Source organism: Emiliania huxleyi, assembly GCF_000372725.1.
Source record: "Emiliania huxleyi CCMP1516 unplaced genomic scaffold EMIHUscaffold_91, whole genome shotgun sequence".
Classification (NCBI taxonomy): Eukaryota; Haptophyta; order Isochrysidales; family Noelaerhabdaceae; genus Emiliania; species Emiliania huxleyi.
Window position 1 is genome coordinate 473,223 of NW_005195220.1, and position 11,456 is coordinate 484,678.

Genomic DNA, 11,456 nt, shown 5'->3' on the forward strand with positions numbered 1-11,456 from the left:
GTTCACACCTCATCGCACGGCGGGCGAGCAGCAGCAGCGCCTGATCACAGCAGTGGGTGTGAAGAGACGCTGTTCACACCTCATCGTACGGCGGGCGAGCAGCAGCAGCGCCTATTCACAGCAGTGGGTGTGAAGAGACGCTGTTCACACCTCATCGTACGGCGGGCGAGCAGCAGCAGCGCCTATTCACAGCAGTGGGTGTGAAGAGACGCTGTTCACACCTCATCGTACGGCGGGCGAGCAGCAGCAGCGCCTATTCACAGCAGTGGGTGTGAAGAGACGCTGTTCACACCTCATCGCACGGCGGGCGAGCAGCAGCAGCGCCTATTCACAGCAGTGGGTGTGAAGAGACGCTGTTCACACCTCATCGCACGGCGGGCGAGCAGCAGCAGCGCCTATTCACAGCAGTGGGTGTGAAGAGACGCTGTTCACACCTCATCGTACGGCGGGCGAGCAGCAGCAGCGCCGCGCGGTAAAACTCTGCCGCGGGACCCAGCACCTTGGGGGGAGATGTGGGGAGATGTGGGGAGGTGTGGCGAGGTGTGGCGAGGTGTGGCGAGGTGTGGCGAGGTGTGGGGAGGTGTGGGGAGGTGTGGGGAGATGTGGGGAGGTGTGGGGAGGTGTGGGGAGGTGTGGGGAGATGTGGGGAGATGTGGGGAGGTGTGGCGAGGTGTGGGGAGGTGTGGGGAGGTGTGGGGAGGTGTGGGGAGGTGTGGGGAGGTGTGGGGAGATGTGGGGAGGTGTGGGGAGATGTGGGGAGGTGTGGGGAGGTAAAGCTCCGCCGCCGGACCAAGCACTTCGCAGTAGCCGGGCTGCAGTAGCGGGCTGGCGGAGTGTCGGTTGTGAGTGTGTGTGGCCTTCGCTGCAGCGTGCCGCCATCTCCGGTCCCGCGGGTCCCCCCCGCGCCGCGCCGGTGTCCAGCCCGAGCCTCTGGCTGCTCTTCCCCGCTCTATCCGGATGTGTGGCCGCCACCGACGGCGACGCCGCACATCCGTGTAGGTGTTTAGGTGCACGTCGGCCTCTCGTGCCGTGCGCAGGAAGAGAGAGGCGCTGCCAGAAGCTCGCGCGGGCGAAGTGGTAGAAAGATCGTTGGGGAGCGCCAGCGCTGGCCACCCAGCTGGCAGGAGAGTCTTGTGTGTAGTCCTGTGTGTGTGTGTGCACATACACACGCACCTTGTAGTAGCCGGCGCGTGCGCGGTAGAAGGCCGCCTGCGCGCGGGCGAGGCGGGCGGGGCGGGGCGGGTCGGGGAAGCGCCGCGGCGGGGAAGCGCCGCGGTGGGGAAGCGCCGCGGTGGGCGGGGAGGCTGGGGAAGGGAGGAGGGAGTAGCAGCGGCCGGTATGAGAGAAGACGAGAGGGAAACGGCGGCGGAGGGAGGGGGCGGCGGCGGCGAGGCAAGGCGGCGGCGGCGGGGAGGGTGCTCCGCGGCGGGGAGGGGGGCGGCGGGCAGTGGGGTGGGGCGGGGGAGAAAGGCAGCAAAGGAGGTAGGGAGGCGGCGGCGGCGGCGGCGGTGCGGCGGCGCCTGCACTTCGGGCGTCACCCCAGCAGCGCCCTCAATCTTCGCGGCGGCGGCGTCCAGCTTCTCCTTCGCGGCCTCCTGCTTGCCGAAGCGCAGCAGCATGCGCGACAGCTCGCACAGCACGAAGGCGCCGCTCTCCAGTTCGCCGGCGTGGTCGGCCAGCGCCGCCTCGGCGAACGCTGACACCTCGTCGGCGTCGGCGCACTTGTTGAGTGCGACGGCGACCTGGATGCGGGCAAGGGCGAGCTTGTTGAGCTTGTGCTTGAAGTCGCTCACGAACGTCTCGTACAGCCCGCCCAGCTGCGCCGCCGCCGCCTCCTCTCCGAGGTGCTCCTCGAGCAGTACCGTGAGCTGGTGCCACAGCTTGCGCTTGTACAGCTCCTCCATGCGCGCATAGTTGGGCGCGAGCGAGGGCGCCGCCTCGCCGCACGACTGCAGGAAGGCGACGATCGATTGCGACTTGGCGTCCATTGCGCGCGATGTTAAAGGGGCGAGACAGCGCGCTTGGCCTCAGAAAAAGAATTTTACAACAAAACTCCCTCGCACGACACTGGGCACAGGACTGGGCACGGGACTGGCAGAAAAAGAATTTGGTCGGGAAATCCTAGGCCTTGGGTTGTCTGTTTTCTTTCTTTTTCTTGATGAGGCTGCGAAGGGCGAGGGGGGGTGGAAGGGGGTGGGCCGTGCTGTGCCACCTGCCTCGTTCCATCTAACCATATGTTGCGAATTGCGTATCGGCGGCTCAGCGGCGGCGCCTGAGCGCGGGAGGGGGCGGGGAGGGTACCCGTCACCGTCTGGTGGTGCGGGGCGACGGGCCCGGCCCGAGGGAGCCGCGTCGAGGCCGACCTCGGGGCGCGAGAGGCCTCCCACGGCCGAACCGCACGCCCCCCGGAACGCGCGGTTCGCCGTTCGTGGGCCGGCGCGTCGGAGACGCGCGCGACGGCGCCCCGCGCCGCTACCCGCAAGCGCAGCCGCACCCAGGCACCGGGTGCACTCATTAGACAGCTTAATGCACATAAAAATAGTGAACAGCGGCGGAAGCGACACCGAGACCGCGCCTCGGAGGAGAGTGACCAGAGACACCTCACACGACCCCACACACGGTCTAGTCCGGCCTCGCGGTCGGCGGAGATTGCTAGAGGCCGAGCAAGCCTGCTCTAGCCTCACGCGTTAGCCCCTGTTGTCTGTTGTTTGTTGTGCCCTTGTTTGTTCTCTTGGTACCTTGGAGTGCTGGGGGGGGCGACAGGGAGAATGTGGCCCTGAGTTATGTGTACGCCAACTCAGGGTGTGTGGCAGCCAGCTGGCTGTGTGTCTTGTGAGCCCTTAGGGGACCCCTAGGCTTAAAAGGGTGGGCCCTGGGGCGCCTGCGGCTTAAACGGCTTAAAACTTGCCATGGCAAGTTTTAAGAGCTGCTGGGCTGCCAATTCCTTAAACGGTCTTAAACGCTTAAACGGTGCGGGAGAGCTCCCGAGGTCGATGGTCCGGGAGGCTCCCAGTAGACAAGCCGGAGGCCGGGAAGCTGGCTACAGTCAGCTAGCACGTCCCCTATGCGAGTATGGCTCCTGCCAGTGCACCAGACTTACAGATGTGTCTTCAGAGCCGAATAACGGCAGTATTGAAGAAAACGGCGCGGAACCCAGCGACGCGTGCCGGCGAGGCCGATTTTCTTAAACGGTCTCTTAAAAGAGGACCCCCCGTGCCTGCAATCTCTTAAATGGCAAGTTAAGCCCCCAAACCTCCTCATTTCTTTAAAAGGTCTTAAAAAATCCGGCCCTCAGGACCCTAGGGGTCCCCTAAGTGTGAGCCTGTCGTGTTTGTGTCTGTGTGTCGCTCGTGCGTGTCGTGTCATCATCTGTCCCGCGTCCACCCATACCGCGTTGGTGTCCAGTCCGAGCCTGACTGTTGTTCATCTTTCTACATACATCATGATAGCCGATCCGCAGACGAGATCACAGGTTCACAGCGCGGCGCCAATGCTGCGCTGCGTACGAAAGGCCCCTACTGCGTCTCGCGCGTGATGGCGAAGCCCAAGACGCAGTGGCCAAAGTCGAGCGCCGCGATGCCGTTCGTGGCTCCTGCCGAGTCGAGGTGGTACCGCTCGTGGATCTCGTAGAGCGAGAGGACGAGGAGCGCCGCCCGCGCGCGAGCCGCCGCGGGGAAGAGCGAGTGGCTTGCCGGCGACCACGGCGCCGCCGCCCGCCGGACCAGCGCCGCCGCCTCGCCCTCGCTGCCCGCTGCGCGCCGCAGCGGCGTCGGCTCGCCCTCGTGCAAGCTTGCGCCGCTGCGCAGAAGGGAGGTGGCGCGGGCGGCGGTGAGGGTCTCAAGGTGCGCGAGCGGCGTCCAGCCGCGGCTGGCGACCAGCCAGGCGGCGAGATCGGTGTGGCCTTGGCTGTTTGCGGCCTCCTCGGGCGTGCCGAAGGGCGTAGCGGCGCGGGAGGCGCCGTAGGAGGAGAGGAGCTTGGCGACCTCGAGGTGGCCGCTGAAGCATGCCATGATCAGCGGCGTGGCGCCTTGCTCATCGGCCTGGTCGATCGCCGCGCCAGCCTCGAGGAGCAGCCGAACGCACTCGAGCTGGCCGTTCTCGCACGCGATGAACAGCGGCGTGGCGCCGTTCTGCTTGGCTTGGTTGACCGCCGCGCCAGCCTCGAGGAGCAGCCGGACGCACTCGGGGTGGCCCTCCTGGCACGCCATGAACAGTGGCGTGGCGCCGCCGATCATCGCTTGGTTGATGTCAGCGCCAGCGTCGCGCAGCAGCCGCACGCACTCGAGGTGGCCGTTCTGGCACGCAATGTACAGCGGCGTGACGCCGTCCTTGTCGGCCTGGCCGACTGAAGCGCTGGCCTCGAGAAGCAGCTGGACGCACTCGAAATGCCCCTCCTGGCACGCAACGTACAGCGGCGTGAAGCCTTCAGCGTCTGCTTGGTCGACCGCCGCGCCAGCCTCGAGGAGCAGCCGGGCGCATTCGATCTCGCCAGCCAAGCTCGCAGCACTCAGCGGGGTGGTGCCATCGTTCATCGCTTGGTCGGTCGCCGCGCCAACCTCGAGGAGCAGCTTGGCGACCTCGAGGTGCCCCCCCTGGCACGCAACGAACAGCGGCGTGGCGCCGTTCTGCTTGGCTTGGTCGGCCGCCGCGCCAGCCTCGAGGAGCAGCCGAACGCACTCGAGCTGGCCGTTCTCGCACGCGATGAACAGCGGCGTGGCGCCGTTCTGCTTGGCTTGGTTGACCGCCGCGCCAGCCTCGAGGAGCAGCCGGACGCACTCGGGGTGGCCCTCCTGGCACGCCATGAACAGCGGCGTGACGCCGTCCTTGTCGGCCTGGTCGACTGAAGCGCTGGCCTCGAGAAGCAGCTGGACGCACTCGAAATGCCCCTCCTGGCACGCAACGTACAGCGGCGTGAAGCCTTCAGCGTCTGCTTGGTTGACCGCCGCGCCAGCCTCGAGGAGCAGCCGGACGCATTCGAGCTCGCCGTTGAAGCTCGCAGCGCTCAGCGGCGTTGTACCGTCGTCCATGGGTTGCTCTATCGCCGCGCCCGTCTCGAGAAGGAGCCTGACGCACTCGAGCTGGCCCTCCTGGCTCGCGATGAACAGCGGCGTGACGCCGCCGTCAGCAGCTCGGTTGACCGCTGCGCCAGCCTCGAGGAGCAGCCTGGCGCAGTCGACGTGGCCCCCCTCGCTCGCGAGGAGGAGCGCGGTGGCACCGCCGCTGTCAGCCGCCCCGACGCCCGCGCCGCCCTCGAGCAGCAGCCGCGCCGCCTCGGCCTGCCCGTGCCGAGCGGCCCAGGTGAGCAGCGTGTCCTGCGTGCCGGTGTCGTGCCGCGCGTCGAGCTGGGCCGCGAGCGACGTGCCGCGCGTCCGCCGCCCGGAGAGTAAAGCGTGCAGCCATGCCAGGTCGCCCCGAGCCAGGTCGGCGAGCTGGGAAAGGCTCATTTACATGCGTATTTGCCGCCAGAAAAAAGAATTCAAGCAGAAACTCTCTCACAAGAACAAAAAACCAGCGTGTCCGTTGTATTTATTTATTTATTACAAAAAACCAGGGAGGATATTCTTCCCCCATCTCTCGTCTGGGTTTGTCTGTTTTCTTTCTTTCTTTGTACCGAAAAGAACAACGAAAAGAAATCGTGGGGTGGGGGGGGAGGTGTGCTGTGACCCCAAAGGGGTGCGTGTGTGTGGCAAACAACTACGCCCAGCCACCACCCGCCAGCGACGAAACAAAACAAAAGAACAGCGAAAAGAAATCGCTCGGGCAGTGGGGGGGGGGGGGCTGCTCTGTCTCCAAAGGGGTGCGCGGGTGGCAGACAAAGCCCAGCCACCAGCCAGCGACGGCAAGCAAGCGAGCGCCGCGACGTGTTCGCCGTGAGCCCGTGACAGTGTGTCTCGCTCGCGCCTTGCGCGCGCCTCGGTCCGGGGAGAGGGGGGCGGGGGGGGGGATCGGAGCAGCGTGCTCACTCGTGTCCCGGCGTATGGGGTAGGCTGGAGAGGTGGACCGGACCTGCCGGCCGTGTTGTGTGTTCACGCTCAACTGCTGGGTGAAACGAAAGTCGGCGGAAAGAATTTTGCCGTCGAACTACACCAAGTACCGCGGACGGAGTTGCGCCGAAAGGCGAAAGAAGCCGCGAGAACAAGGGACCGGCAGGCGGCGGCGTCGCAGGACGAGGCAGAAGAGAACGACGCGACAGAGGAGGAAATGACAAGGGAGAGAACGACGAGAGTGGGACGACCGCGAGGTGGCATGAAGGTTGCAGCGTCCAGCGAGAAGCGGCGAGATAAGAATTTTACGCGTGTCGGTGTTTTCTTTGCCGAGGAGAGCGCGAGCGATGAGTCAGGGGAAGAGACAGCAGGAGAGAGAACGACGAGAGTGGGAAGAACGCGAGGTGGCATGAAGGTCGCTGCGAGAATTGGTGAGAAACTGCGGAGAGAGATAGGAAGTGGTAGACGCCCGAGCGCCGAGGGTGGGCGACGGCTAACACCACACTTCTTCCCCTAAAATCCCCTGTGTGGTGGCGGCGTACCGTCCTCCCATCCCTCCCTTGGGTTGTCTGTTTTCTTTCTTTTTTTGTTTTCTTTGCTTCTAGTCTCTACTAGCACCGACTACTAAGCTAGGTTAATCAGATGGCAGATTTGGAGAGATCTCGAGGAGTACCAGAGACCTCAATAAAAAGTTTAGCGCGATCGCGGACCGGGACGGGTCCCTTATAACGGCGCGCCCCCCCGCGCGGTGTAACTAAGCGGCCCAGGCCCGGCCCAGGGACCGAACTAGGTAACCTTACCTTAATGGCAAAGCACACCACAGAGCTCACGCTTCATAGCTCCCGGGCCTGGATGTGAGGCTAATGACCGCACTCCACATACCACAACCAAGTGCGTATGTCCCAAGTGCGCTGCTTTGTTTTACTTCGAGCAATTTCGGTGGCACAGGACGCGGCACGTAGGAACTCGACCGCTCTCTCCCAGGCAACGCGCAGCGGTCGACAACTTGAATCACGACACCACCCGCAGAAAGAGTACGCTGCCGAGCAGGAGGCACCCGTTGAGGAAGAGGAGCTGCTGCGCGTCGCCGCCAATCTCCTCGCCGCTCCAGAGCGAGGCCGCGCCCTCGCCGAGGGTGTCGAGCTTAGTCCTCACCGCCCGCGCCACAACCTCGAATTTGGAGTGGCAGCGCTCCTCAGTCAGCGCGCGAGGCAGGTTGCTGGCGGTGGCGGGCACGTCGCCGAGCGCGCCGAGCGACGGCACGACCTGAACACACGTCGCCCACAGCCCGTTGATGAGCTCCGGAGATCCAGGCGGCGAGTTGCCCAACGTCAGGACCGCGTCGTCTCCGACGGTGACAAAGCCGACGAGGACGTACCGCTTCCCGGCCGTCACGTCGACACCGCGGTGCAGGAGCTTGGACGGGTGCATCACGACGCTGCCGCGGTTCGCTCGGAGCGGCTGCGGGAGCAAGTCAAACTCGACGCCTCCGCCGCTGAAGCTCTCCGGCGAGCTGAGCGCCACGCTTATGCTCAGCGTCGTCTCGTCCGTGCCACTTGAGGCCGGCTTGCCCGCCGCTCGAGCTCGAGTAGCGGATCAGGAAGAGGTCCGACACGGCGAGAACCACGCCGTCGGCGATACCAAAGGAAGCGCGGAGGAGCGGAAGAACCCGCTTCTCGACGCTCCGTGACAGGTTAGCGAGGCCCGGCAGATCGTAAACGCTGAAATCGTCCGTCGGGTAAAGCGCGTGCCTGGTTCGCGTCCAGGCGTTGGTCGACTCTGCGAAGGCGACTGCATCCGAGCACTCTTGCTCGGAGAAGACGTCGAAGCCGACAAATATTTTGGCGGGTGGGTGGCGGTCGAGCTGAAGCCAGAGGAGGTAGGCGCTCGCGAGAGCGAGCGAGTAGCTGAGCAAGAGGCAAACCACACAAAATTCTTTTGACGGACCCTTAATTCTTTTTGAGCTAGCCTTCGATGTTATGAAACAAAATTCTTTTTATCCAGAAAAAGATTCCGGCCGCATCTGCATGATTGCCAACAGCACCGAACAATAGCGAACGAGAGGCAGAGCCAGGCTCGCGGACTGGGCCAGCCCCACTTAGGCTGTACCCATGTTTCCTCGCTCACCCCGTCTCGTTCCTTTCCGTGTTTCTCTACAGCACCCTCTCGTTTCCTCTCTAGTTTCCCGAGGAAACTCCGCGGAAATCAACAATTCACGGGCTCTGGGGCTGGTTTGGGGCTTTGGGCCCAAAATCAGCCAACTCTCGGCAAAATACCGGGCATTTGCGGGTATGTATGTAACTGTAGAAAGATTGGGGTTTGGGCAGCGCGAGTGGGAGAACTTTTCGGCGGTCCTGGAGGTCGTGGAAGTCGTTGAGTGGCGAGTCACGCTCGTGCGGACAGCATCGATGCCGTCGCCGGACGCGGCGGCGAGGCACACGGGCGCCGGCGTGGCGCGTCGGCAGGCCCACCACGAGCGGATGCGCGACGAGCGCGCTCGGGAAGCGGCCGCGGGCGAGGCGGAGCTTCCGGCGGAGGACGACGCGGTCGAGATGGCGAGCGCCGTCACGTGCTGGACAGCGTGGGGGAGGTGGGCCCGAACTACACCCTGCTGCGCAGCAAGGAGACGAAGGCGAAGCGGCGGAAGCGAAAGCGCGAGGATGCCAGGGTGGCGCTCGACGGCCACACTGTCCTGTCCACCGGATCGCGCCTCGAGATCTTCTGCGACAGCGAGCGGTGGTACCCTGCGACCGTCATGGTGCGGGAGGAGGACGCGGGGACGGACGGATCGTGCACGAGGTCGAGTACGACGGCTACTCGGGTCGGGACGGCGGTGGTGGCGCATGCTGGACGACGAGCGGTGGCGCGCCGTCCCAGAGCAGGCCGGCGCGGGCGCAGGCGGCGCTGCCACCTGGAAAACCCCAGGTATAGGATATTTTTTCTTGCATTTTTGCTCCCTGCTAAGGGAGCAAGCAAGCCCACTCAACCCCAAGTACTCACCGTTCTTACCGTGGTGTAGCTTGTGCAGAGGCTGCAGCCTCTGCTGGGGCGGAATGCGCGGGGTTTTCGGCGTGACTCTGTGCGATTTCGGGCCCGTGTTGTGCGTTTACGTGAACGGCGCCGAACCGCCGTCGTGCTGGAAAATTTCGTGTACCCCGTGTACCCCCTCCACGCTATTCTGAGGCAGCGCCCCCAGCCGCTGAGCGCGCCCCCCGCACCACCGCGCCCGCCCCGCGCCATGCCGCGCCACGGGCCGGCGCATCCTGATACCTCCCCCCCCGTCGCTGGGCGTCGCTCGGCGCCCCTCTCCACACCCGCTCATTGGACTGCCTCCGTCCGATCAGGTGCCGAGTCTGAGGTGCGCCTCGCTCTTCATCTCCATCTAGATAACTGAAACGCAAACACAGCCCAAATCCCTGGCGGGGCGTACCACGGCTTCGCACGAGTCGCGCGGCCTCCCGAGCGTCGACGCGCAAAAGCTGCGGCACAACTACACGCCATGCTGCAACCTGCTCCTCGCCGGGCACGCGCGCGACGCCATTCGGGCCGACCCCCTCCTTCCCCCCCCCAACCGCCGCCCTTGCCCTGGCCCTCGTCGCCTGCACCACTCGCCCGACATGAACTTTAGCCCGCCCCCTCGTTACGCCGCCCTCCGCAGGCTCAACGTCCGAGCTTTGTCCCCCGTCACTCTCCTCTCATTTCAGACCCCACACATGCGCATAGCTGTTCGCACACCTCCTCCGCCCAATGCAGGTCAAAATGGTCAAGATGGCTTCCATTCTACTTCTTGCCCTGCTGGAGTCCACCGCGTCTCAGCTGACGTGCGAGATCACCCCTTGCGTCGAGCTGGAAGAAACAGCCGATTGCCCGAACGGCTATTGGAACTTCCAAAAGTGCTGCATCTGCTGGAACTCGTGCGGCCTCAAAGACGGTACTACACGCCCCCAACCCCTCTCACCTGCTCGCCTGCTCCCCCTACATATTTATTGCCATGCCCCCGCGTTCGCAGACACGCTCACTCGGCGCCGCCCGGGGCCCGAGTATACGCGATTTAATTAAGCCACGTCTCCTGTCGCCAGTCGCTTGGGGCGTGGGTAGGGGCCAGATCTTGAAATTCAGGCTGCGTACTACTAGGCGACTATTGCGAGGGCGACGGGGAGTGCGGCACCAACACCAACCTCAACAACTGTCAAGGCGGCTATGACGTGTACAAGGTCACGACTCCAAACAACGACCTCAACACGGAGCTGATCCCGTTTGAAAAGGAGGGTTCCGTCTGCTCTTTTTTGGACGTCGATAACCTCCCAAATTGCAATGCGTGCGGCCTCTCCTTCGGTAATACACGCCCCCTACCCCTCTCACCTGCTCGCCTGCTCCCCTACATATTATTGCTATGCCCCGCCGATTTAATTAAGCCACGTCTCCTGTCGCCAGTCGCTTGGGGCGTGGGTAGGGGCCAGATCTTGAAATTCAGGCTGCGTACTACTAGGCGACTATTGCGAGGGCGGCGGGGAGTGCGGCACCGATAACAGCCTCAACAACTGCGGTTTATATGACGTGTACCTCATCTCCGCGCCGCGGCCCTCCGCCCCTCTCCCCTTCGAGCAGGTGGTACAGTACGCGGCAGAGGCGTACGCGACGTCCGAGTACGGCGGAGATTGGGCAGCGGAGGAGGCGGTCGGCCCGCCTTCGCACAACGAGGGCGACTGCGCGACGCTGGACGCAGGCTCGTGGGCGCCCGCCCGGCGGGACCAAGGCACGTACCAGCTCACCGTGTCTTTCAAGTCGCCGGTGCGGGTGACGGAGGTGGCGGTGCGCGAGCACGCCAACCCGCGCACGGCGACCGGCTTCCTGCAGAGGGTCGAGGCGTGGACGCAGGCCGAGGCGGGTCGAGGGAAGTGGGTGGTGGCGTGGGAGGCCGTGTCGGAGGGCGGGGACGACACGGCCTGCGGCTTCGACAAGGTCATCTCGCTCAACCCGCCAACCGCCCTCACGAGCCGCATGCGCCTCACGACGCAGACAGACTCTGATGCTTGGGAGTACGTAGATGCGGTGCGGGTGGTCGGCTTGCCGACGGGAGGCTCCGCTTGCCGCCGCCCCAACCACCCCCTAACCCTCTCAAGCTCACGCGTCTCGGAACTTCTTAGGCGCTTGCGACTGCGCGGCGGACGGCGTGAGCGGCGGGGTGTCTACAGATCGTGTTGGCTGCGCTGCACACAATCCGGGCGGGGGGGAGTTCTGCTACGTCGTCGACCCCTCGAGCTGCGGTATCGACACCTCGTCCCAAACGTTTCCTGGCGCGGGCTACCGTGAGTGTGACCTCCTCCCTCCGCCCCCGGCCTCGCCGCCCCCGTCGGCCTCGCCCTCCCCGCCGCCCCCGTCGGCCTCGCCCTCCCCGCCCTCGCCCCTGCCCTCGCGGCCCGGGCCGCCGCCGGCGCCTGCCCCGTGCGCGGGCTGTCCGGGCTGCCCCCT

General features: G+C 64.9%; 2 protein-coding genes across 2 annotated transcripts in view; both read right to left on the reverse strand.

Annotated features, from left to right (window-relative positions):
- The window catches only part of EMIHUDRAFT_439065 (hypothetical protein), a 5,009-nt gene extending 2,999 nt beyond the window's left edge, over positions 1 to 2,010 (reverse strand). Inside the window, exons 1-3 of the mRNA XM_005757407.1 lie at positions 1,521 to 2,010; positions 1,174 to 1,209; positions 449 to 499 (exon numbers count right to left, since the gene is read on the reverse strand). Coding sequence (XP_005757464.1) covers positions 449 to 499; positions 1,174 to 1,209; positions 1,521 to 1,988 — 555 coding nt within the window. The 5' untranslated portion in view covers positions 1,989 to 2,010. The remainder of the gene's footprint in view (positions 1 to 448; positions 500 to 1,173; positions 1,210 to 1,520) is intronic.
- A 1,503-nt stretch (positions 2,011 to 3,513) lies between these two features.
- EMIHUDRAFT_360096 (hypothetical protein) lies at positions 3,514 to 4,171 on the reverse strand (the record flags this gene model as incomplete). Its single annotated transcript, XM_005757408.1, has 1 exon — positions 3,514 to 4,171. A coding segment is annotated over one exon (621 nt), but the record flags the coding sequence as incomplete, so codon positions are not given.
- Between the last annotated feature and the right edge of the window lie 7,285 nt (positions 4,172 to 11,456).